The sequence below is a fragment of the Mastomys coucha genome, unplaced genomic scaffold (genome assembly GCF_008632895.1).
Source record: "Mastomys coucha isolate ucsf_1 unplaced genomic scaffold, UCSF_Mcou_1 pScaffold7, whole genome shotgun sequence".
NCBI lineage: Eukaryota > Metazoa > Chordata > Mammalia > Rodentia > Muridae > Mastomys > Mastomys coucha.
This window is the reverse complement of record NW_022196913.1, coordinates 78,583,934-78,608,353: the sequence shown is the minus strand read 5'-3', so window position 1 is coordinate 78,608,353 and position 24,420 is coordinate 78,583,934. Positions and strand designations below refer to the sequence as shown.

The 24,420-nt window shown below is 41.5% G+C and overlaps 1 protein-coding gene across 50 annotated transcripts in view; it reads right to left on the bottom strand.

The window, feature by feature from the left end:
- Positions 1-3,840: 3,840 nt before the first annotated feature.
- The window catches only part of Rims2 (regulating synaptic membrane exocytosis 2), a 516,004-nt gene continuing 495,424 nt past the window's right edge, over positions 3,841-24,420 (bottom strand). For all 50 annotated transcript variants that reach the window (XM_031358666.1, XM_031358693.1, XM_031358671.1 and 47 more), the window contains 5 exons: positions 13,242-13,383; positions 9,054-9,166; positions 8,538-8,639; positions 7,123-7,262; positions 3,841-6,695 (listed from right to left, as the gene is read on the bottom strand). In XM_031358666.1, coding sequence (XP_031214526.1) covers positions 6,477-6,695; positions 7,123-7,262; positions 8,538-8,639; positions 9,054-9,166; positions 13,242-13,383 — 716 coding nt within the window. In that variant the 3' untranslated portion in view covers positions 3,841-6,476. The remainder of the gene's footprint in view (positions 6,696-7,122; positions 7,263-8,537; positions 8,640-9,053; positions 9,167-13,241; positions 13,384-24,420) is intronic.

The following is a 24,420-nucleotide window of genomic DNA, read 5'->3' as shown; positions in this document are numbered from 1 at the left end:
AAGGTGTAACAGCTATCACAGATTTGAAGTCTCTCCACTCAGCTTATAAAAATTGTGAACATAAATTTCAGGGTTTTGGAATCTTTGGCCTTCCATGTAGATGCAAGCTATTTTTCTGAAAAGAGCTGAGAGAACCTTTTTGTAAAGTCTTCATTGCAGAACCTTTTCTTCAAATGCTTTTGATGTCAAGCTGGCAAGAGCTGGGGCTGCTGGGTGGAGACTGCCTCAGGGTCAAAGATGTAAGGGACATCCTGAGGAAGCAGCTCCCCAGGAGCCATTTCTGATCTGAGAGCACAGGGGATTTGTCCTTACTCAGCAATTATCTCATTATTAAGGATTTGGGACCAGGGTCTGAGGTGCATATTTTACATATGAAAGCAGACTTGGCCTCCCTGTATTTCTCAGTCCCTACCTGAGTAGGGTATAGCCCAATCATGGACTTTTCAGCCCTGGGGTTAGACTGCCCTACCTTTAAAGGGTCTTCCTTTTGTTCTCTCTCTCTCTCTCTCTCTCTCTCTCTCTCTCTCTCTCTCTCTCTCTCTCTCTCTCTCTCTCTCTCTCTCTCTCTGTCTGTCTCTCTCTCTCTCTTTCTCTCCACCTTCTCTCTTTGCTCCCTTTCTCTTCCCAGTCCTCCCTCTCTCTCTTCCTATGGTGACTCCCCAGTCTTCAGACCTGGGGGACAGTGAACTCGCCTGAGAGCTGCTTCCCAATAAACCTGCATTTAATATAATTTAATCTGGCATGAATTTGTGTGACCTTAGAGAAGAACATAAGATGGTTGTTGAAAGACCTTGCCAGGAATGTACACTCCCTTCCTGGAATGTCCCAGAAATACAAATTTTACTCCCAGATGGCAGGGCAGGGCAGGGCAGGGCAGGGCAGGGCAGGGCAGGGCAGGTGTAGATAAAGACCAAAAATGTTTCAGTTCCCCTTCTGGTGATTAACACCACACCTTGCCTGGGGCCACAAATGGCAAGAAAGGGCAGCTTGGGCCTCAAATGTGTGTAAACCAATTCATGCTGCTACCAAAGTCTACCTCAATAACTGTATAAAAACTGTGTGCTTGGAATGTTAGGGGTTGCCTCTGCCCCGATTTCAGGACGGCCCTAATTGCAGGACGGCCCCAGCGTGTTGGATCAATAAACCTCATGCTTGTTGCATTGATCTCTATCTCTGTGTTTCTGTGAGTGGGACATCCCGGACATAAGGCTCTTCGGGTCTTACAAATTGGCTCATTTCATTGGTGGAGAAATAACTTATCAATAAGTAGGTCTGTCTCCCATCAAGTTGAAATTAAAACAAGCTTCAAAGGGATGTAGTAAAGAGAATGTGGTACTTTTGTTAATGTCCTAAAGGTTCCTAGAACCCACATGGGGTAAGCTCACAACTGACTGGGTCCCTACTCCAGAAATCTTATATTTCTGGCCCTTGAAGACACCTGCACTTACATGTATACACAGTGCCCAATTAAGAATAAAATAAATATTTTTTTAAAACCTAGCTTTTCAAATGCAATTTTTTATTGATTTAGAAATAAACCATAATGCAGAACCTTTACTCATTCTGTTGGTTCATTAATCTGTCACTTCACTCCCTCACAGGTACTTTTTAGTGTGTCACTGTTTTAGACACTGTGGAGAAGAGGGCGGTAGAATGAGATTCCTCCAGACTTCTCACCCCCCTCTTCTCTTTGCTTAAAATATTTTTGTCTCTAGCTTACCACTGCTATTATCTTCATGCTATTGCTCTGTTTGCAGACACCAGCTACCCTTAGTGCCACTTGACTACATGTTCCCACAAGAGTCTAGAGATTTTACATTAGGAAAGTTATAATTTCATTTGTAATGCTTCCCCAAGGTTGTCTTTGGCAAAAGGAAAGCCACCTTGAGGGTAGCCGTGCTTGTTTTGTTCACTGTTCTTCCTGGAATAATGCTGCTAAATGAAGCAAGGACTAAATTAAATTTGTTAGATATTTATTAAACATTGATGTTTATATGGCAAACACTGTTCTTAACAATGGGGAAATAACAAAAACCAAAATCATGTGTGCTCCAGGATGTAAAATCTTGACTGCTGATCAAAATTTTGATTGAATGATGGAAGAGTAGCTGGCTCTTCTCTCTATTTCCAAGAAGAGGAAGTGAATGCCAATGGTCATAGATGCTTTGAGTCACAGGGAGAATCTGAGTGGTGGAGTTTTTGTTTGTTTCCTTGTTTTCAGACTAAGGGACTTAGATGCTTGCCTGATACTCTAAGAGGGCAACTGCTCAGTCATTGTCAAACTTTCAGATCTGAAGTTTGACAATGACTGAGCATTACTCCCATACTATGGAGTTTATTTATTCAATAAACATCTCACATACCAGAAGAGGATGTGTGATCTTTAGGTTATGTTGCTCATAAACACTAGTGGGTATAGACGGCCTCACAAGATGGCCCAGAGGAGACAAACGTGGAGAGCACATGATTTGTAAGTGTACAGGTAAAGGCCATCTTTGGTGGTTGATTTTTTTTACCTACCCCTGTCACAGCCCAGGCGAGAGAGAGCATCATGATCTTGTTGTGGAACCTCGGCATCAGAATCCTTGTTATGTGAAGGCCTTACCATCCATGACAACAGTGCTCCAAGAATTTAGTCAGGAACTGTTCCTGAGAGTTGTAAAAGGGACCAAGATGGATCAGTTTTCAGAACAGTGAAGGGCTTCTTTGGGGACTTTATAAAAGGAGTTCTCAGACAGCAAGAAAGATATCTGATTAGAGTAGGGGGCATGCTTTGAATAATGAAAAATACTATCAGATGGGTGAGGAGCTGGGACAGAGAGAATAGCTGGCAATAGAGGAAATTGCTGTGAGCAAGAATGGAGACACAGTAGTATCACTGAATATGGATCCCAGCGAGGACTTGATGAAGGCTCTGGACAAACCCATGGAAACCCTTCAGGGGTTCTCTTGTTTGGGGTTGCCTAAGAGGATGTGAGGACAGTTTCACACACTGACACTTACACAGCACAAACCAGTCTTTGAACAGGTAGTTAGGTCAAGGACCCACATGTGTCTCCCCAACTGGAAATGACCCTCAGCCTCTCACAAAGCTGAACAGATTCTGCAACAGAAACATATCAGTACAGTGATAACTTGACCCTGCATCTCCAGAGTGGTGATTTGAAGGGCAATGGCCCCAAAGGTTCATACTTTTGAATGCTTGGTCCCCAATTAGTGGAACTGTTTGGGAAGAATTAGGAGGTATGGCCTTGTTGGAGGAGGTGTGTTACTGGGAATAGGCCTTGAGGTTTCAAAAGTCCACACTAGGCCAAACATGTCTTGCTCTCGGCTCTCTGCCTACAGTGCAGAATTTAGCTCTCAACTATTGTTCCAGCACCAAGTCAGTCTGTATTCCACCATGATCCCCACCATGGTGATAAAGGAATAAGCCTCTGAAACTCTAATCAAGCTCCAGTTAAATGCTTTCTTCCATAAGTTTCCTTGGTCATGATGTCTCTTAATGACAACAGAACAGAACTAAGCAGTAACTCCGTTGTCCGCAACCCTCAGGGCAAACTGAAATCTCACCCATCCTGCTCATAAAATCTACAGGCTGCTGAGTCCTTTAACTGCAAAACACCCTAGCAACTGTTAATGATAAAAGCAGAAATCTTTCTAGACTTTATAGATACATTCTACTAATTAGCAATGTGGTAAAACTACAAACTCATTCGCATCATAAGGGAGGAAGGGTAGAGGAGCTATGGTCTGGAAAGGATAAATAAGCCACAGGATGGAAGGAGGTAGGCTTGGGGATGTAAATGGAGACATCTCTCAGACAGTACCCTGAACAAGATATGTAAAGAAAATGTTTTATTTAAAGTGTTAAATACCATCACCAGAATGAACTTGATTTACATCGGTTGGTGTTTGTTACAGGACTAATCTGCCCTCCCCCCATTTTTCCCCAACTGGAATTCCCTTTACTTGAAAACATTCTATGTACAGGGCAGCAATGGTCACTGGCATAGTGCTATTTACATGACTTAACCACAAGTTGAGGTGCAGACATGTGAAAATTAAAAAAAAAAGTACACCAACTTTTAAATAAATACTGCGTAATGACAAGTATGTACAAATATTCCACAGTCATGTCCTTCTTATTAAAATGAGGAGTAATGTATACAGGAATATGCAGAAAGGATTATGTGACTGCATCTGAGTGTCAGGAAAATGGTAAGGTCTACTCTAAGGGCGAGCATAGACACTATGGGTCTATTAAACCAAAGTGCTGCTGGTACACAGGTGTCTAAATTATTTCAATAAAATTGTGTTCCTTCTTTTCCCTCCCTCAGCTGGATCCATCTTAGGTCTCAGAAAATCAAGACACGGTCTTGGTGTAGTTCATGTTGCACCACATTAGGAGAAGGCATTTTGAGTGATAGCTCATTTTAACTTTTGCACCATATCAAGCATGACAGTTTTCAATGGTCAGCATTGAATTAAAAAAGAGAAATAAAGAAGAAAATTTGTGTGTGTGTGTGTATGTGTGTGCATGGCCTCCATTTAAACAAATGAGATGTAGATGGATTTAAAAAATTATTGCAAGAAGTTAAAACCAATCTCTAAGGATGTGTAATCAAAGCATGTGTAAGAAACAGAAAGCATGGCGGTTATTACATTGACCAGTGACATTTCCTGTTGATTGGGGACCTTGAGAGAAATTGGACCTTGCAGCGCTACCCAATGGTAAGAACTGCCTGTAAACCAAAGGTAGGTTTGACTAAGGGATGTAGATTTTTGGTGATGGCATCAAGTAACTATTGACTTTTCCTCGAGTCACCTAAAAATTGGAGCTTTAAAATTGTTGCAAATTTATGTTTACTATATTTCTTTAGAAATATAACTTGTGAAAAATTGAATTTTACTACAGAAAAATGAATTAATAAACAGCCCTGTGTTTCAGGGCTCCACATGTTGAGCAGTGTTTCTATTCACATAGTAAATGGAAATCAGCTGAAGAAACTGCTTAAACGAATTAAAAAACAAACAAAACCTAAGACCTACAAATAATACTTAAGCCCCGTATGACGAATGCTGGTGCTAAAAACAAATTTGTTAGACATTACAATGCCATATGGTTTTAGGATTTTCTTGTAAACTGAATCTTTAAGGTGAAAAAAAAATTTACCATGCACTGTACAATAAACTGCAAATGTTCAGATATCTTCTTTGTGAAATGCGTGCTGACTTGCTTTATGTCCCAAGTCATGTTGCGAAATCCTCTCCACATGCTTGAAATAAAGAAAGCTCTCGAACAGAGGTGAGGAACCCATGAATTCAGATGCATCTATGGCTCTGAATCATATCTGGGATATAAGAGGGTCAGGGCAAAGACTTGTAGTGTTGAGTGAGACTCACTGAGGAGGGGAGAAGGGAAAGAAGAGGTTAAAAGTGGGAGAAGAAAAGTGAGACAGACAAGAGGGAGAAAGATGTGAAAAATTTGCACATATTGAACATCATAAGATCTGTATATTTAACATGGAAATAAATTGAATATATTATACTTATTGTCGCATAAAGAGAATTTTAAGTATCTGCTAGAAAGTATTTTCATTTGTAACGTCTGCCAAAACACAGACTATGATTAAAGAATAAACATGGTGTGTCTTTGTATCACCCTGTTGCATTCTCTCCCATTTTAAAACCATGCACTAGTGAAATTTATTTTTAAAAATAATATAAATTGTTGAAAATGGCTGATTTTTATTCTTTTTTTTTTTTTTTGCAAGTTGCAGCCCCGAGAAAATAATTTAAATATTCAGCTAATCTGTGTCCATGCAAAAAAAGGTTCTTTAATTTCATTCAGTACGGTGCAGTCACAGAATTTTGATTTTCAGAGTCCAACACATCTTGGCATTAGTGAATGACATGCCCCCCTCCTGGAGCAGCCCAGTCGGCCGCTCTCCCTGCTGGAGCCCCTCCAGGAACGGTGGCTGACTCTGCTCCTGACCACTTCTTTGGTCTCTTGCTTTTCACCTGATGCTTCCTAGTTCTTTGCTCCTTGGCTTGTAATGTGGCTTAATGGCTGTAGAGCGCCATTTCTGTGGCATAACAGGGCTTTGGGGGTCAGATAAATGAGGAAAAACGATAAAAATATAAAGGTGCCATTGAAAAGGGCTGACTGATTCTTTGAGATTAATCCATGGCTTCAGATTGGACCAAAACTCGAGTGTCATTGACTCCAAACCTGACAGATAGTTCTTCACAGCTCTGCTCTTTCACCTGAGGGCCTTTGCTAGGGCACAATGTGTACGACTTCCTCTGAGAACACAGGATTGCTTTGTATCCCTAGACGTGGGCTCCGTAGACACAACATCAAGCATGCAGTGTTACCAGGGGTTTCCGCCTGTGCGTTTTCTTCTGTTTGTTTGTTTTTTTGTTTGTTTTTTGTTTTTGTATCGCTGGTTGTTGTGACAACAGTTTTACAGTTGCTATGAACGAGAGTAAGAAGGTCCAGTAGAACTTTCCAGAGACGATTGGGAAGCTCTTCTTGTCAGAGGTGCCAAGGTTGGATCTACTAGGGAGGAAGGGGGGAAGAGTTTGAACCATCCAATCACCATGTTGGATAGTTCCAGTTCGTCTAAGAGTATCTGGGCCACTCCCATAAAGGATTTGTGGTCCATACGACCGTAATCTCCCCAGACAATGATCTGTCGGCAGAAAATTTAAAAAAAGTAATGTTAGTATAGACATGCACATAACAGCAGAGAAGCAGAGCATAGCTAAGACAGTAAAATGTGCTTAGTCAATGAGCTGCTGTCCAGGGTCAAGGTAAGAAGTGCTGTCTGATTAATGGCAATGTTGCCTTTAACTCCTAGAAGCTGGGGTTACTTTAGGAAAGCCACACGAAAGCCAGTGGGGCAAACTGAGCTGGAGTGTAACCCAGGTTCACACGTCTGTAGGGACTTCCCCTTTAAGGGGAATAGTGACAAGCACAGCTATACAGCACTGGCCACTGCCAGAGAATTTTAGCCATGAGGAATGGGAAAGAATTTCACAGAAGAGATGCTAGCGCTAAGGTCTGGCTTCATGGACATCCCTTCCTGTGTCAGAGGTCAGCCATGAATGAGTACACACCTGTAACACCTTTCCCTGGGGGCTCTCCTCGAAAGACAAGAGCTGCTGATACAAGGGCTCCAGGGTCTTTCTCGCCACCTTGGTTTTCTTTTTGGCTATGCAGACTCCATTGTCTAACAGATACACCTTGACGTATGGTGCTTGGGAGAAAAAACAGAGTGAGTGATGACCATGCTGTGAAATGCCCAGGGCATAGAGGATAAGCATAATGGCTTCCTCTTCACTGAAGAGCTGGCAGCACTCAAGCCACTGGCCTGCCTTCCACATCAGATCCACAATGGGCATTTATCAGCCATTCATTCAGTAGTATTAAGAATAGTGACATAACCTTTGAAAGTTTTTTTTCTCTCTACAATTCCTTCTTGTATAGATTTAAATGTGAATTAAATAAGGCAAAATGCTTCCAGTCACAAACAAGATTCAAGAGCAATTTCTTAGTCTTTAAATGACCAACATTTTGATCTCACTAGACATGTCTGAAATGAGGCAGTTTTTTTCCTCCTTCCCCATAGAGTTCACTTACCATTCAAAGCATGTACTAATTGGTAATGGTGTGAGTCCAAGCAGGGATGGGCCCTGAGGTGATACATTCAGAAGTAGCTTGGAAAGGCAACTCACTAGGAATTCTATGGCTACAACCTTATATGACAGACTTTATGAAGAACACATTCTTGCATGTCTCATGCTGTTCATTATGGTGAAGATGTCAACCACTTTCAGGATCTTTACAACATAATTCCAAAGTGGTACAGTCAGTAATGTAAATTTATTTCAAAATTACTTTAAGGTTTGAGGAGTTGAGAAAGAAATGCATAATTATGTCAGTGCGGGTGCTAGAGATAGGGCTACTTTCAGAACCCGCAGCTTTGTGTGCTGGATCGCCTCATCTCTAAGAGTCTGTGCCAAGCTATGGCTCTGAGCACCTTGAATTATAATGATGCTTGAAATGTGTGGCATCAAGTTATGACAGAGCCTCTTACATACTGCAGGACTCAACATTTGTCTTAGAGCAGCCAGCATTCATAGGCTTATGGGGCTGTGTGGATCTAATCTATTTTTATTTCAATTCCAGAACTTGAACGATGCCTAAGGAAAAAAAAAAATGAAGTTCCCAGTAAACCAACGAGTAACACAAAACAGCATCTAACTGGAAAATGCACTTGCAGTGCACACTGTGACAATGCGACTGACCAAAGACGGAGGTCTCAACTGTGCTTGCACAATCCCTTCCTGGTCACTCAGTTACAGCTCCCTCAGAATGCTCGCAAACTGCTCAGTCCCCAACCAAGCACTACAGCAACAGACTTCTCTACTCACTTCTTGATTAAGAAGATCTCCGCAAAGAAAGATAAGGTAACTTTTACACCAAAACAACACAGACTAAGAGAAATAACAGAAAATATCTTCTGTTTTACCTGGCAGTGTCTTGGAACCTGGTTTTACCACAAGGCCTCGAGCCCGGATGATTTCTACCTCCAGCTGTCCCTTTTTATCCATCATTCCCACCTGAATGTCACCTGGTGGGCACATAAGGAAAAAAACAGGATGTAGGAAGAATGCTTGTGCTAAGGAACTCTGTGTCAGACATTCCCCAGATATATATATACGAGACAGGGTTTCTCTGTGTAGTCCTCGCTGTCCTGGAACTCACTCTAATCCAGGCTGGCCTCGAATTCAGAAATCCGCCTGCCTCTGCCTCCCAAGTGCTGGGATTAAAGGCGTGTGCCACCATTGCCTGGCTTCCCAGATATATTCTTAAGTCCCAAGAATTTCTGATCAAAAATTACAAATGAAAAAACTGAGAACATTTGCTGTTAAAACCTAGGATTCTCTATTCTTGCTGGTAATCTTGTTAAAAGTAGCATGAAATTGAGGGAACGTGACTTTCAATAATCTAAAGGACAATGAAGTCATGTGACAGAAAGTCTTACCCATTGCAGGAGTAGCCAGGGTCTGGCGTCCCACTAGCTGAGCAGGGCCCAGGCCATCCAGAAAATCACTGAACTGGCTGTCAGAGGCTAGGCGGACCCCAGGGAAGATCAGACTGAAAGCAGAATGACACACAGGGTTAAATTCTCAGCCTTCCTTCTGTTTGGGCAAGCCTTGAATTCCCTGCTGGCCTTGCCGATGGGGCAAGGCTAAGATGCCACTAATATTCACTGGACCCTAGCATCCCACGGCACCTCCCACACATCTCAGAGCACCTTACACTCTAGAGCCTTCCACGCCTGTCACCAGAAGCATCTACCACACCATGTAGGCTTCCATTTATGTGTCTTCTCTTGCTTGGTCTTGGGGTAGGGGAGATGATTTCTGTCATGTATGCTTAGTCTACACTGAGCACTTATGCCACGGCATGCTTTGCCATGTTTAATTCTCTTAGCTACACTAAGATATAGAGTATACTATTTATCTTTTTATGGCTGAAAAAATCTGTATCATTCTCATCAGCATATAAACATGCCACCATGCCATGTTACAAAGAAAAAACAACCCCTTTCCGGACTGCACTCTCCTCTCCAGCCCACACCCCATTCATTATGTGAATCCTTGGAAAAGCCCTCACTTTTCTCTCTTCCACAGTGTTGCTATGCCTCAATCTCTGCCAGTTCTGCAGCAAACACCACAGCTGCATCTTTTTACCTCGTATCTTTTGCATGTGTCTGAGTTCCCTTGGAAGTTTCACTCAACTAAGTGGTGTCTGTGTAGGTGCTGACCCGCCTAGAGCATCTCTGGTTTAGCCCTCTTCCCTGGACCACACCCTTTCATCCCAGCAGTTTAGCTGGCTAACAGGCTATCGACTGAGCATAAGGTAACACTATCTTCTAATTGCTTATCAGTGGGCTCATCTTTATCTGGTGTGTCTTCTAGGAGATTTTAAATGTTGAAGTCCTAACCCACAATGTGCCTATGTTTTAAAAAGAAGCCACAGCATAGATAATCATAAATTAAGGTTAAATGAAGTCACAAGGAGTGGGGGCTGGGAAATAACTCTAATGAAAGAGGAAGGAAGGGACACTGAGAACGTGGTGTAAGAAGGTGGCCATGTGTAAAAGAGAACTTCTTGGAATCCAGGTCTATTAATATCTTGATCTTGAACTTTCAGCCTCTAAATTTTGGAAAAACAGTATTTTTGATGTTTAAGCCTATGGTAGTTTATTATGGTAGACCTAACAAATCAATATCTTATATCTTACTACACGCATCCAATGTATCAACAAATCTTACTTAGTCAAAAGGGATGCAGACTCTGAACTCACTACTGCTACATTCTGGTCCCTGTCACCATGTTTCTGATGCATTATTGTAACACCTACTGAATGGCCCCCTCTTGTGCCCCTTAGCAGTCAGAGTGAGTTGATGAAATTAAAGGTAGGTCATTCCACTCACAGTAAAGTCTTCTATGTTATAAAACACAAAAGCATTTGACCTCACCCCACACCGTCTTTCCTCATCTCTCTCTCCCCCCCCCCCCCTTCCATGGGGCCACAGCTCCCTGCTGTAGGCGAAGTCCTGCTCCAGTGCTTGGTTTTGCTTCAGCTTGGAATATTCTTCCTCAAACAGCTGCCTTCCGATTGTAGTTACATTCTCTTTGTTCACTTATGGAAAATCCTACCTTCATCCTCTTACTTGTATTTTAAAAAATGTCATTCTTATTAAGTCCTGTTATAATAGTTTGAATACTGTAGCTCATACACAGAGGAAATGCATGCATAGATCACATTAAGTTCTTTATAAATGTCAACAAGAGGCTCAGTGGGTAAAGGCTTTTGCCACCAAACCTGAAGGTTCAAGTTTGATCTCCAAGGGTTCCATAACCCAAGGTGAGAATGGATCCCAGCAACTTGTTCTCTGATCTGCACATGCACACCACAGCATGTAGGTACTCATTCCTCTCTCTGTCTCTCTCTGTCTCTGTCTCTCTCAGTAAATGTAATAAAAATTAAAACAAAAAAGCTAAGAAAGTGAGAGGGTTCACTTGTTCAGGGACGAAGGGATTTAAAATCTGGTTTTGAGAGATATTAGTTGAATCTTCCTCATTCATTTTCCTTGCCTTGTTTTATCATCAACATTTATGTTACCTAATTTGCTCCCTCCCTCTCTCTCTCTCTCTCTCTCTCTCTCTCTCTCTCTTTCTCTCTCTCTCTCTTTCTCTCTCTCTCTCCCTATCTCTCTCTCTCTCTCTCTCTAACAATTTTCCTTATAATTTAATTTCTTGATGAGGCCTTCCTTGTCTTTTGGACTGAATGGAGGTGGGCTTTGCCTGTTTTGTTTGGTGCCAGAGCTCCAGCACTTCAGCAGAGCCTAGAGAGCTGAAAACAGTAGACACCTGACAGCCTTAGTGAGCCACCTTCACGTTAAGAGCATTACATCATCTACCCAAAAGTACACGTGCCAGAAGCCAGCAGAGAACTTCAGTCTCCTTGTGCTGCCTTGGCTCCTGGGACTCTGAAACCCACTGTCTTAAGTTCTGGTTTGATTCGCTTGTATGACTCACATCCCCAACTCACAGCACACTGTCTGGAATGCTAAAAGGTAATATCTACTGAATGAGTTTATGAGTATTCATCTCATTTCTTTAATATGATGGTAAACATCTGAGATGGAAGTCATACTTGACTATAAACCTGTATATGGAGACCATGAAGTAAACCTTTTTATAGCTCAGGCAATGGTTCATAAAGACCAGAGCTCAGAGCATGCTTATCTTCAGTTTTCTTCCAGAAAGACCAAATTCCTTCAGTGCATTGCACAAGTGTGTCACATGCCTGTGACTGAGCCACTGCCCTTGCTAGCCTTTCACTCTTCTGGACTTCCTTGGAGGTTAGCAAATCTATTTCTTTCCCTTCCCCTCAACTCTCAAAGATTCAGCCTGTTTATATGGCCCTACTTAAAAACTGCAGAAGTATGTTTCTTTCCTTATATAATCAAGTTGGAGAAAATAGCATTGGGTTATACAATTAATGGTAAGCCAATACTTCCTATGGTTTTGCATCTGTAAATTGGCTACACGTGTCTGAACATTGAGTACTCCCACGGTGAAGGCAGGGTGGGCCCTGAACCTCACGGTCCTCTCCCGACGCCCTTTGCACCTCACCTATAGATCATATGCTGTTTGTTAGAGACAGGACTACTCCATGCTTGTGAGCCTTTCCAAGTGTCTTACAGCACTGGATGCAAAGACACACTACATCGAAAAAAGCTTTTTCCAAGTTTTTCGTTGCCATTGCCTTTTGAGTGTTGGTTTCACATAATTAGGATAAATTATATAACTTTCAGTACATAAACTAAATATGAATTAAGAATTCTAAATTTTTCAATAGCATCTCTTCAACAGATCATAGATTTTTTACATTAAGAATTGTTTTTACATTACTTTGTGTATGGGTGTTTTGTTTGCACGTATGTTTGTGCAGCATGAGCATGCCGTGCCTGAGGAGGCTGGAAGATGGCATCAGATCTAGAACTGCAGTTATGATTGGGAGCCATAATATGGGTAATGAGGATGAAACCCATCCTTTGGAAGAGCCTCAATCAGTGCTGTTAACCTCCGAGTCATGTCTCTAGGCTCCAGACCAAAGATTAAAAAAACTAGTACTGGAGCTGGAGAGATGGCTCAGCATTTAAGAGCACTGACCACACTCTTCCAGAGATGCTGAGTTCAATTCCCAGAAACCACATGTTGGCTCACAAACCATCTGTAATGGGTTCAATGCCCTCTTTTGGTGTCTCTGAAGAGAACAACAGTATACTCAGATACATAAAATAAATGAATAAATTAAAAAAAAAACTAATACTGCCCACATGGTGTGGCATGTATGCTCATTGTTTCTGTGCCTTTATTCATTATTTTAAGCTAGGACAAACTATTTTATTTGTATATAATGTTGAGAGCCATATCTTAGCATCTTGTCATGGGAGTAAAGTACTTTATCTCCCCCAAGGTACTTCACTCAGAATAAAAGGCCGGATATGTCAACTGCTCTGTGGAGGGTGAAACAGGTTCACAGAATCAGCCCGGAGGATGGAAATGGGTCATGAGTGGTGTGAGTTAGCACTGTGTGAGCAGACAAAGCCCAGAGGATCTGCCGGCAGGGCCTGGGCGCAGCCATACTCACTTTCCTTCCGAGCTATAGCTGTTCATGCTGCCATCTGTGGATTCCCGGCTGGCCTGGCGCGTCATCCAGTTCCTCATCTCCACTGCTAGCCCGGTCTCCGTGCTTCTCTGGACAGTGCTCCGTAGCTTTTTACCTCCTCCTTCTGCGGAGAAAGAAATCCAAAGGCATCACAGTTTTGTCACTCTGGTTACAGAACGGGCCAGCAAGCACCTGGAGGCTGCAAGTGAGGACTGCAGACAGGCTGTGTTCTCAAGGAGACAGAGGAAGAGGAACGCCATTTAAAACACTTCTAAACATCTCCAGGAGTGAGCAGCACAATGGAACACTGTTTATTTCCACTTGAAACAGTGTTCAAACTATTAACATAGGAAACAAAAGGTTCAACCTAAGAATAATAAAATAAGCTTTGTTTTCATTGTAGTATTTTAATTATCAGATCAATTTATGCCTCTTCCTTTTGTTTTTCATTGCAACATTCAAATGCAAAATTAATTTATGCTTACCTTTCTCCCTAATCCTTTTGTCTTAGTGAAAGAAATAGGTCTTCATATAACTTACAAAGAACCAGATGGTGAGAGATGCTCAATTTTTAGCTTTGCCTTTTACAAAAAGTTTTTAGGGTAGTGGATATGAAAAGGCAATGAAAGCTAAACAAAAGGGATAGCCCTACTTGATGGCAGTTTTGTACCAGTTAATAACGTCCAGAATGACTGTGTAACATCAAATTCCTGAAGTGTCACGTGAAGTGGATGGTGAGTGCTAAGGTGTGTGTATCTAGTGGAGCCACCAGAGGACCAGAGCTGAGGAGGGAAACTGCATACATGACAGAGCTAAGACAGGCTGCCTGGAGAGATCTGAAATTCTGGGAGGGAGTAGTGTTTGAGCTGAGCCTGAAGAATGCACCAGTAGTGTGTCTTAGGCAAAAGTTACTGCTCGGACAAAAGAACAAAACCAGGAGCAAGTATGTGCAGAACGGGAGGACCGTGACTGAAGTGTTTGGGAAGTGAGGTGTGTGTTAAGAGCCCAAACCGTGAAGAGCCAGGAGACCACCAATGCTCTATTTATTTGCTTCACACAGGCTGCACAAAGGTGTTAGCATCTGGAGATAAACAGCCATGGAATCCGAGCTTCCAGCAGCTGGTTTAGTAAGTTCTCTTAAATGCTGTTGGTGCTGTGGCCATGCTGTGGCCGGGTGGATGTGTAGCCTTCCTCGTGAGACTCTTTCGCCAAGCTTCTTATGTTTACTCTGCTTTAGGATTCATCCATTTCTCATTTCCAGCTCTGATACATATTAAGATGCTTTAGAGTAGACACAAAGTACACATGATGGCCGATACTCAACCAATCAAGATGCTTTTTATATGAATAGTAAGCATGTTGTACTGATCAATGGTAAAAACCCATAAGGCTTCCCCCAGCAATGAGGGACGTTGGTGCTACAGATGTGATGAGATTCTTTTAACCAACCTTCTTATACTTGTTCCACTCGGAAACACTTGGATAGAGACAGACTTAAAAATACTAATTTGTAGCCTCCAGTGGAATAAATGATTTTAGCATGGTTCACCAATGGAGGCTACCATTAAAAGTTATGCCATGAAAAGATGTATGAATTAAGTAATCAGTTCACAGACTAGATCTAATTACTAAGGGAGAAAAAGGTACTTCAACATGGGCGGTGGAGCGGCCGCCATCTTACCAAGTCATGGATAACTGAGAACAGGAGTAGTCATATGTAACCTTGCTGCTACAAAGCATATGGAATCATCTACCAAGCTGTTCTGGAGAAAAATACACAATGTGTTTCTAGTCAAGTCTTTCAGCTTTTGAAAACCACAGACTACGGTAAGGTCACAAGACAAGTAGCATGCACACACAAAGCAGCCAGACAAAGCCAGATATGGGACATTGTTCATGACAATTGGCCGAGTCTCTGAACAAGTTAACACCATGAAAACAAGCAAACCGAGTAAGGTAACCTTCTAAATTACAAGACAGCAGTGACCATGAGTATATGGATTTTACCTTGTTTTTAAAACCAAAGTGAAATAACTCATTTTTTTTTGTTGTTGTTGTTGTTTTGTTGTTGTTGTTGTTGTTTTTTTTTTTTTTTTTTTTTTTTTTTTTTTTTTGAGACAGGGTTTCTCTGTGTAGCCCTGGCTGTCCTGGAACTCACTCTGTAGACCAGGCTGGCCTCGAACTCAGAAATCCACCTGCCTCTGCCTCCTAAGTGCTGGGATTAAAGGTGTGCACCACCACTGCCTGGCAAAATAACTCATTTTTAACAAAATCATATACAAGCAACTTTAAGAAAGGCAGGGAAATTTTGAATAGATATTGGATATTAGATTAGATAAGAAAGCTGCTAAACATTTAGGTATTATATAATTTCTTTACTACTAGGAGACATATGTTAAATATTTGAATGCAACATCTTCTATTACCTGCAATTTACTTCCAAATGGTATAGAAAAACAAAACATACACATGCATAAGAAGAATGTTTTAAGAAGAGACTCTAGCAGAGTCGACTGTAGTATCCATCAATCTAATACAACGACTTTTTTGCATATGTCTTTGTGTGTGGTACATGCACGTATGTGCATATTTGCATATACAAGGGCACATGTGTAGGTATGCAAGTACACACATGTGGAGGCCTGAGGCTGGTCTCGGCAGTCTCCCTCAGATGCATTCTATCTTGCTTATTGAGGCAGGGTCTCTCAGTTGAACTCAGAGCTTGATGAACTCAGATGAACTCAGAGCTCAGGTCAATCATCCTGCTCTAAGGAGGAGGATGTTATTACAAGCAGCCTCCATGGCTGCCTGACATTCCCTCCGGTATTTAGGATCCAAATTCCAGTCCTCACACTTGTGCAGCAAGCCCTTTACCCTGAGACCCATCTCCCTGGTCCCTAATAGTTATGATTTTATTTCAGAGTGATCTTCAAATAGCCATATCTCAAAGCAGCAAGTTCTTTCCCCTCAGAAATCATAAGAACACTAGGCTGATATGAGGAAACCTGTGCGAGGGCGAGTTCTGTTTCCGTATTCATTTCCTTTCAGCACTGCCCCAGGTGAACAAGTGCCATCACCTGTGACATACTTCAGTGGCATCTGAGATACAGACAAGGAAATGACATGTGACCTGCAAAGGAACCAAAGCTCCTAAAGGTCTCAGGACCAAGACTCAGCAATTGCAAAGTCTATTGTTTTCTATTTAGTCTGACACTACCAAGTGAAAATGACTGAAAATATGCTGTTAATGGATAACCAGACAGCACTTGGCTAAGAATAACAACACTTTAAAAAGTGCGTGGATCCTCTGTCACAATCGCTTCTTTCATAGCTTCTTAATAACTCTGAAAAGTTCCACTTCTACAGAGAAGGCATCTGAGGGCCCAGCACATCACAAGGTTCCCTGAAGCCATACAGAAAGTGACAGGACCAGAATGTGTCCCCAGGTGCCAGACTCAGAGTTCTCTGCTACTCACTTGTTTATTATTAGGATATAACGAGCTGCCTGGGAGTTGTACAGCAGACTGTGAGATGGTACAAAGAAGGCCCTTGAGAAGTAGCCTGGTACAGTGGGAAGATCATCAGCCTCAAACCAGTTAGCTCCTCCACCAAATTGTTTCTCTACTCTTAACACACTATACGGCACTGAGCAAGACCACTCTCTGTTTATGTTCTCAAACTGGAAGGGCAGTGGTAGGGCTTAAGGAAAATCCATATCTAAAGAGCTTGGAAGAACACCTGATATACTGTTATCATTCCAGATAGGGAATTGGCAACACATTCTAGCTAGTCATGACGTCTAACTAGCTGGTTTGTGTGACTTTCTCTTAAGACACAGTCCTTCCTGAGTCTGGGGCTAGCTGTCTAAGAAAAGGGCAAGGAGAGGAGAGCAGATGACCCCTGGCATGCTTTCTCTCTGTAGCCTGAGTTTGTCTCATTAGTGTACAAAAAGCGCATGATTAACAGCCTACATTGAGGAGGTATGCTGATCACTGTTAAAGAATCAAAAGTTCCTAGCTAAATAGCTATATTGGTCCTTAAAACCTTGTCATTTTATATACTCTATTACCTGAAACACTTATAGAGTCATTTATAAATTTTTAGCACATAAAAATCTTTATGTCACATTCACAATAAGCCCAATTTAACTTAAATATAATGTATTATGGTGATTCATGTGTAATGTTCTAAATGATGTGGCACGTTGCTATGCAACCTATAAACTGAATCCAGTGAAGGTCTGTGAGACTGAGTGCAAGTGAATTAGGCAGGGTTCTATGCAAGTCCTGATGATTATGTTACTTTACACAGCAAAAGGGATTTTGCTAATTAACTATGGTAATTAATTAGTTGTTTAAAGGTAGGGAGATTAACTGACTGGGCAAGCATAACCATTCCAGGTCTTTAAAAGCATATTGCTTCCTCTGGCTGCTCCTCTGAGAGAGCAGAATCACAGGAAAGATTCTCTTTACCTTTATTCGATTGAGGATGGAAAGGGACATGGGTAAAGATGTCAGCCATCAGCACCTGCCGAGTGAGTCCTGGCTGACAAGCAGCAAGACAACTTGACTGGAGTCCTATACCTGCGAGAAACTGATTCTGCCTCCAAGCTCAGGGCCCTGGAAGCAGAGGCTCCAGGCAAGAGCTCAGCCAGTGCTTTGATCTCTGTGGTATTACACAAAATCATCCTGTGCCAGGCTTAAGATCTAATAAGCATGTGTTGGTTTCGCATGCTGACTATTACAGCAGTACAAGACCAGTACAGCAGATTTTGATTCCTTTCTCAGATTCTTTCTCAGATATAAAACATACATAAAGATGTTTTATTATGATCGTGGGAGTAGACCAAAATTGTTACAGAATTTCTAGGTATACTTTTAAAAAGTGAATACCTATACACATGCATATATACATATATGAATTGTAATATTAAGTAATACACCAGTAAATCCTTAAACTAAAGCCCAGGTAGAGCTGTGGTTGAGCCCTTAAGCCTTTACGCCTTGGTGTAAGTTGTTTTAAGCATTTGGGGCCAATGCCTACTGGCCAGAATCAAATTCTTAAATTGCCAAACACCCCAGGCAGAAGGCAAACACGCAGGAGGTATCTTCCTCATTCTGCTCTGCTTAATCTCATGACTCATTTCCCTGGCACTCCCTGTATTCAAAGAAAGCCACTTGATTAAGAGTCTGAAGTGTCAGTTTCCCCTGAGATCAGGAAACTCTTCAAGTGGCTGAACAACACAACTCAAAAGCCCCCCTTGGCTACTGACTTAGCTACTGACTTGGAGACCACCTTTTGCCCTGTCTAAGACAAAACGTTTGCCCTGTGACAACCAACCTAAATTTCATGGTGATATCTTTTAAATCCTAGATGCACAGAAGTTACCCTGCTTTACTTACATGTAGAACTTCCCATCAATGTAGTCAGAATTAGCCTGGCTTCATGGTTTTCTTGCCATTAGTAGGAAGAAGTTTTGGGAACAAGCTGAAAGACCAAATAGTCTTTAATTTTTAGTGTAGACCACAGCTCATGTGCTTCAAGTTAGTGAGATAGTACCTTATCTGGAATTACTATTTTTCAAAGAGGGTAGAACTTAGAGAAGTTATAAAACAATTTTAAATGCAAGGCTAAAGAGATGGTTAGGAGCACTGGCTGCTCTTCCAAAGGACCTAGGTTCAAGTTCCAGAAACCACATGGCAGCTCACAACTCAAGTTCCAGGAGATCTGATAACCTCATATAGATATACATGCAGGGAAAACACCAATGTTTGTAAAATAAAAACCAAGAAGTCGATAAAAAAATTTAAAGCAATAAACAAGAAGTTCGAAACTGATTCCCATGTTTTGGAGGCGTTTTGGAGGTCTGTGCAGTGTGGGTGTGTGCTTGTCCTTTATGTCACCATAAAGTGACATAAAGTGAGAACACTGAGACCCTCAGTAGCCACCTCCTCTTTAGTAGCTGGTGTTGACATTAGAAAAGCCATTAGTAATTTCAGGTGGAGACTTGTCTTCTATGGTACCCTGCTAATTTATAGAATCACTTCCAGCGTGTTCACCAATGGCCATGGTAGCCACTGTAGTTATAGTGCTCCATCAACAGAGCTTCATACCCTGGTACAGCCATTTCTAATGGGAAGTCATAAAGCTAGCACAGCTGCCAAGGAAGATCCAACAGAGCTGAGCCACGTGATGTAATTGCTGTCACTCCATCTTTCACTTTTGGTCTTGATCTCCACGTGCTGAGCTGGTGGTGGTACAACTTGGGGGTATTGGAATGAGGGGAAACTTTTAATGAATGGTTTATGCCTTCTCCTAGGAGTACTGCTTCTAAGCATCCCCGACAAAGTCATAAGCATATTACCCCTCCTGCTTTTACGGAAAATGTGCTTATCCAGCCCTACTTTCTTGTCTTTCTTGTGCCCTGGAAGTTGAGAGTTAAATGAAGATGCCAGAGATCTTAATGAGGCTCCAGCTCCAAGATACTCTTGGATCATCTGCTCTTTTATTTACCCAGTAACAGGATAGTCAGAACACAGTAAACATAATAAGATAAACATGATTCAGTGTGCTAGAGGGGTTTGTAGCAGCAAACTCCTCTACCAATACATGTTACATTGGACATGTGACAAGAGTGAGACATGGTTTATTTTATGTAAAGGTATTTATGTATTTTGGTTGTCATTAGAATCCAACTAAACTTATTCTGACAGATACACACACACACACACACACACACACAAACCAGTATGAAAAAGGTTTAAAATTGGGACAAAACTCAATTGCTAAACTCAAAATGAAGAAAGTAAAGACAGAACTAGTGCATCTTGACTAGTGCATAGTTCCAAGAACTATGCAGAGCCATTCTGGATATGAAACCTTTATAGTGTCTGTTAACTCAACAGCATGGTATGTTGCATTAGTAAGAAGCCAGCTGAGAACTGCAGACTTCTCTGCAGACTTCTGCAGCCATGGAGAATGAAGGAAACAGAGCAAGGACATTGGGGGAACAAGGGTGCACTCTATTGTCAGCTTCCCAGCCTGTACCAGGAGGGACCAGGTTCCCAGGGGGGACTACTTTTGTTGCCCCTGCTTTGTTTCTATTCTAAGTGGGGATTTTTATCCTGTTGGACCTATTGCTACCTTACTGATAAACTGATCTTTTGATTCTCATTCTTATACATCATCATAAATTGAAGAGCTACATGTTATCATGAGAAAAAGACCTGCACATCACACAAAGGTTCTAGAATGCAACAATAAATGGATGAGAGCTTAAGTTTTTTTTATGAGTGATTGCTACTGCTATATGCAAAAAACCAGTAATGTGTATGTATATTTGAGCTGCCAAAATTACAGCAAATTTAAATATAAGAAACGCTGCTATTGGGGGCTATCCTGTCTGTGGGATATGTTCTTCTAGCTAGGCTGCCTTGTCTAGCCTCAGTGGGAGAAGATGTGCCTAGCCTCGCAGAGACTTGATGTGCCAGGGTGGGGCCCCCAACCATCAAAGGAGAAGGTTGGGGAGGGAAGGATTATGAGATGGGGTCAGTGAGTGGGATATAAGGTGCATTAAAAAGGAGAAACCCTGCTATTTACCTTAGATTTCATCTATAGGTTTTTCCTTTCCTGACAGCTCACTCTTAAAGATGAAAACAACTAAATAGCAAGATATTAAAAATATTTAAAGCCATAAAATTAAAGATAATCACATTGGGTAGTCTTTTTGCTGTTGGTAGTCATTTTCTATAATCAAGTGGTTTTCTTCTTAAGAGAAGTATTCCATTCTTCAACTGTGGAAGCTACCCTTGTCCTATGTTACTTCTCTGCCTACTCTACAGTGAGGGCATGGGCCTCTTACTGCCACAAAATTCACAGCTCAGAAAGCAGGTACCACAGACTTTCAGCCCAACAAGGGTGATGGCCACATATCTGATTCCTAGGAGTGGGTTACGTGTACATAGTGACTTAGCAGTAAGGGGATGGTGAGCAAGATGTGATGTACGTGGCAGGCATCAATGCATGCAGGGCAACTTCTGCAGCATGGCTGTGAGCATCACGCTTGCTGTCCTGTCTAGGTTTCTGGGCCTCTGCAGAAGACATCTTAGGGCCTAAGCCAACTTTTATTCAGGAAACAGCTTTTCTGCCCAATTGCCTGATTTCTATGGAATGTTTTCTAAATAACATTATCTTGCACTTGTTTCATTGCTAACTTGATAGAGAAATGGATTCCAGTTTATATAGTGATAACTTCTAGGTGTGGTACAGAGAGAGTGACACTCAAGCATTCTTGTACCCACTAGAATCAACAGTTGACTGATTAGTCTGTGTGTTCTCCTTCACCCAAAAGTGTGCTCAAGTCTCCACTCACACAACCGTAGTTCTTGTGCTTGCTAGGGATAGATGTAAGGGGAAATAACAAATGTAAGAAAGTCATACAATTCCCACCTATATAAGCTTTTACTTAGTAGGCAAGGTAAGCTGGTAAACAAGTATATCCTAAGTTCTACATGAGTGGCCCTTCCTTCATCACTAGAGCCATACAGCCAGAACTTTCTGTCCATGATGGAGAGGTTCTGTAATGGTGCAGTATCCAAAAAGATTATCACCAGATACATGCAGCTACTGTGCACTATGTGATGGAGGAAATAAAATTTCAACTTATTAAAAATCAGATAGCCACACATGGCTAGTATCTCCTGTACCATATAACAGGCTCAGAAAAGACAAAAGATTTTAAATAGGTTCAGAAAAGAAGAGTTAACATAATAACATTAAGTCTCAACATTATGTCAAGATACATATTATTATAGATATTGTATTATCAAGCTAAGGTAAAAGAACTTACGCTTCCTTTAGGTCACCAACAAGGCAGAGGTGGAATTCCTATTTCAAATCTAGGTTCACACAAGTTTGTCTCCACCTAGAGAAGCTCTTGTAGCTTGTAGAAGGCCTTGAAGCTAGATGGGACATGGACTGACCACTGATGGGCAAAGGACATACAAACATGGTGGCAGAGGGACAATAGGAAGGCATGAACACAACTCTGGAGGCAAGGAAGCTTCAGTTTATAAATTTAGTAGCTGGATTTTGAGAGATTTAGATCACCAGGGTAAAGACTTTCTTAGAGGAGATGGGAATCTTCTAGTTTGCTTTTGAGTAGTGGCTCTCAACCTTCCTGATGACACAGCCCTTTAATACAGTTCCTCATGCTATGGCGATCCCAACCATAAAATCATCTTCTTTGCTGCTTCGTAACTGTGATTTTGTTACTGTTATGAGTTATAATGTAAATATCTGGGTTTTCTGATGGTCTTAGGTGGGCCCTGTGAAAGGGGTCCCCCCAAGGGGGTGGGACCCACAGGCTGAGAACCATTTGTCAGCGGCAGCGAAGCCTTATTGGATCCAGAAAGCAGGAAGAACAGGTGGTGCTATTATCAGCATTTTCAGAGATTAGCCCTTTGGTTCCAAATAGCCAGGGTAGCAGTAAGAATGAGAAGAAACAGAACAAGAAATGCCAGGAAGGGAGCAGGTTTCCTTGGCAAGGTTGAAAACTCTGTGTTCTCTGGGTCACATTTGGACAATAAATGTGTTTGCTTGCTTCAAATAATGTTGAGAATTTTTAAATCTTGTTGCCAATATTTTAAAGTTTAAGGTTTTATGGGAAAAATCAAGTTTGTTTTTCAGTCCTTTCCTGGCCCTCTTCTGCCTTAATGATCTATGTTACCTGCAGGGCCACTGGTCTACAAAAACCCTAAGGGACCAGCTGTCACCATTTGATCTCTTCATTTTAAAGAGCTAAAATAATTTTCCTTGTGTTTTAGTTTCATGAAATAAAAGCTAAATCAATATCTTATCTAGACAGAAGTGGCTACATGAGGATGTCAGAGACGACATAATGATGCCCTTCTCACTATCCACAGAAGCACATTCCTAGTAGGAGCTAAGTCACAGACAAGGCCCTGGCCTCTTATATTAGACAGGACTGGGCTGGCAGTGAAATCTCCTAGAATTTTGGAGTTGGGATTGAGAAAGACCCAATGTACAGAAAGGTGGAACTGTAACACATGAACCAGGAAGTTACCTTCGACCATGGACACGTACTCTGGGTAATAGAGCGAAAGGATGAGCTAGCAAAAAAAAAAGTGATAGAGAAAGAAAAGAAAAGAGAAATAAAGGAAAGGAAGAAAATCAGAAGCAGCCATGTGCGGCAGGAGTGAGGGCAGTACAGGGAAGAGGATGCACCTGGTTTCCTTTAGGTCCATGTGGGGCCTAGATGACTCTGCTCATAGATTTGGTGAAAACCTTCTGCAAAAACATTATTCACACTTTGAAAACGTTCCATTTTAATTTTCAGATTTGAAACAGAGCAATATTTCAAAGCTAGAACTGAAACTATTATTTTTATATTAGTGTTTTCTTCAGATACTTCACCTTATAAATATACAGCAGTAGGTAAATCTCCTTCCTCCCCAATCAAAACCCAGTGCAACCTGAGGCAGAACAAAGACAAAATGATCTTCTTTGACCTCCTGTAATGGCCTGGCACATCACAGCAGAGAGCATTTTCACTGGGTGGGTGCAGTCCTTAGGGGTGATGGGAGGTTACAACAATTTACTAGCCAGTTTATTCTGTAAGCCACTATATGCAAACTATCTCCACAGGGAAACTTGGTCCCATTGGTGGCTTAGAATTTAATGAATCTAGTAAAGTATGAAGGCAAACTGGGGTCTAATTTGACTTCTACATCAAAGTTTCCAGTTACCTTAAGGCAGTGGTTCTCAAGCTATGGGTTGTGGAGGGCAATCAACAGTCTCACAGGGGTCACCTAAGACCCCTGGAAAATACAGATATTTATATTATAATTCATAAACACTAGTAAAATTACAGTTATGAAATAGCAATGAAAATAATTTTATAGTTTGGGGTCACCACACATGAGGAACTATATTAAAGGGTTGCAGCATTAGGGATGCTGAGAACCACTGCTTTAACTAAGATAGTGAAAAATGCTGATTTATTTGGTTAAATCTGAGTTGAAGTGTTCATTTACTTTTAAATCCAAAATATCTTACTTTACTTTGTCTTTTTTCCCCAGATTTATTTATTTATTATATGTAAGTACACTGTAGCTGTCTCCAGACACACCAGAAGAGGGCA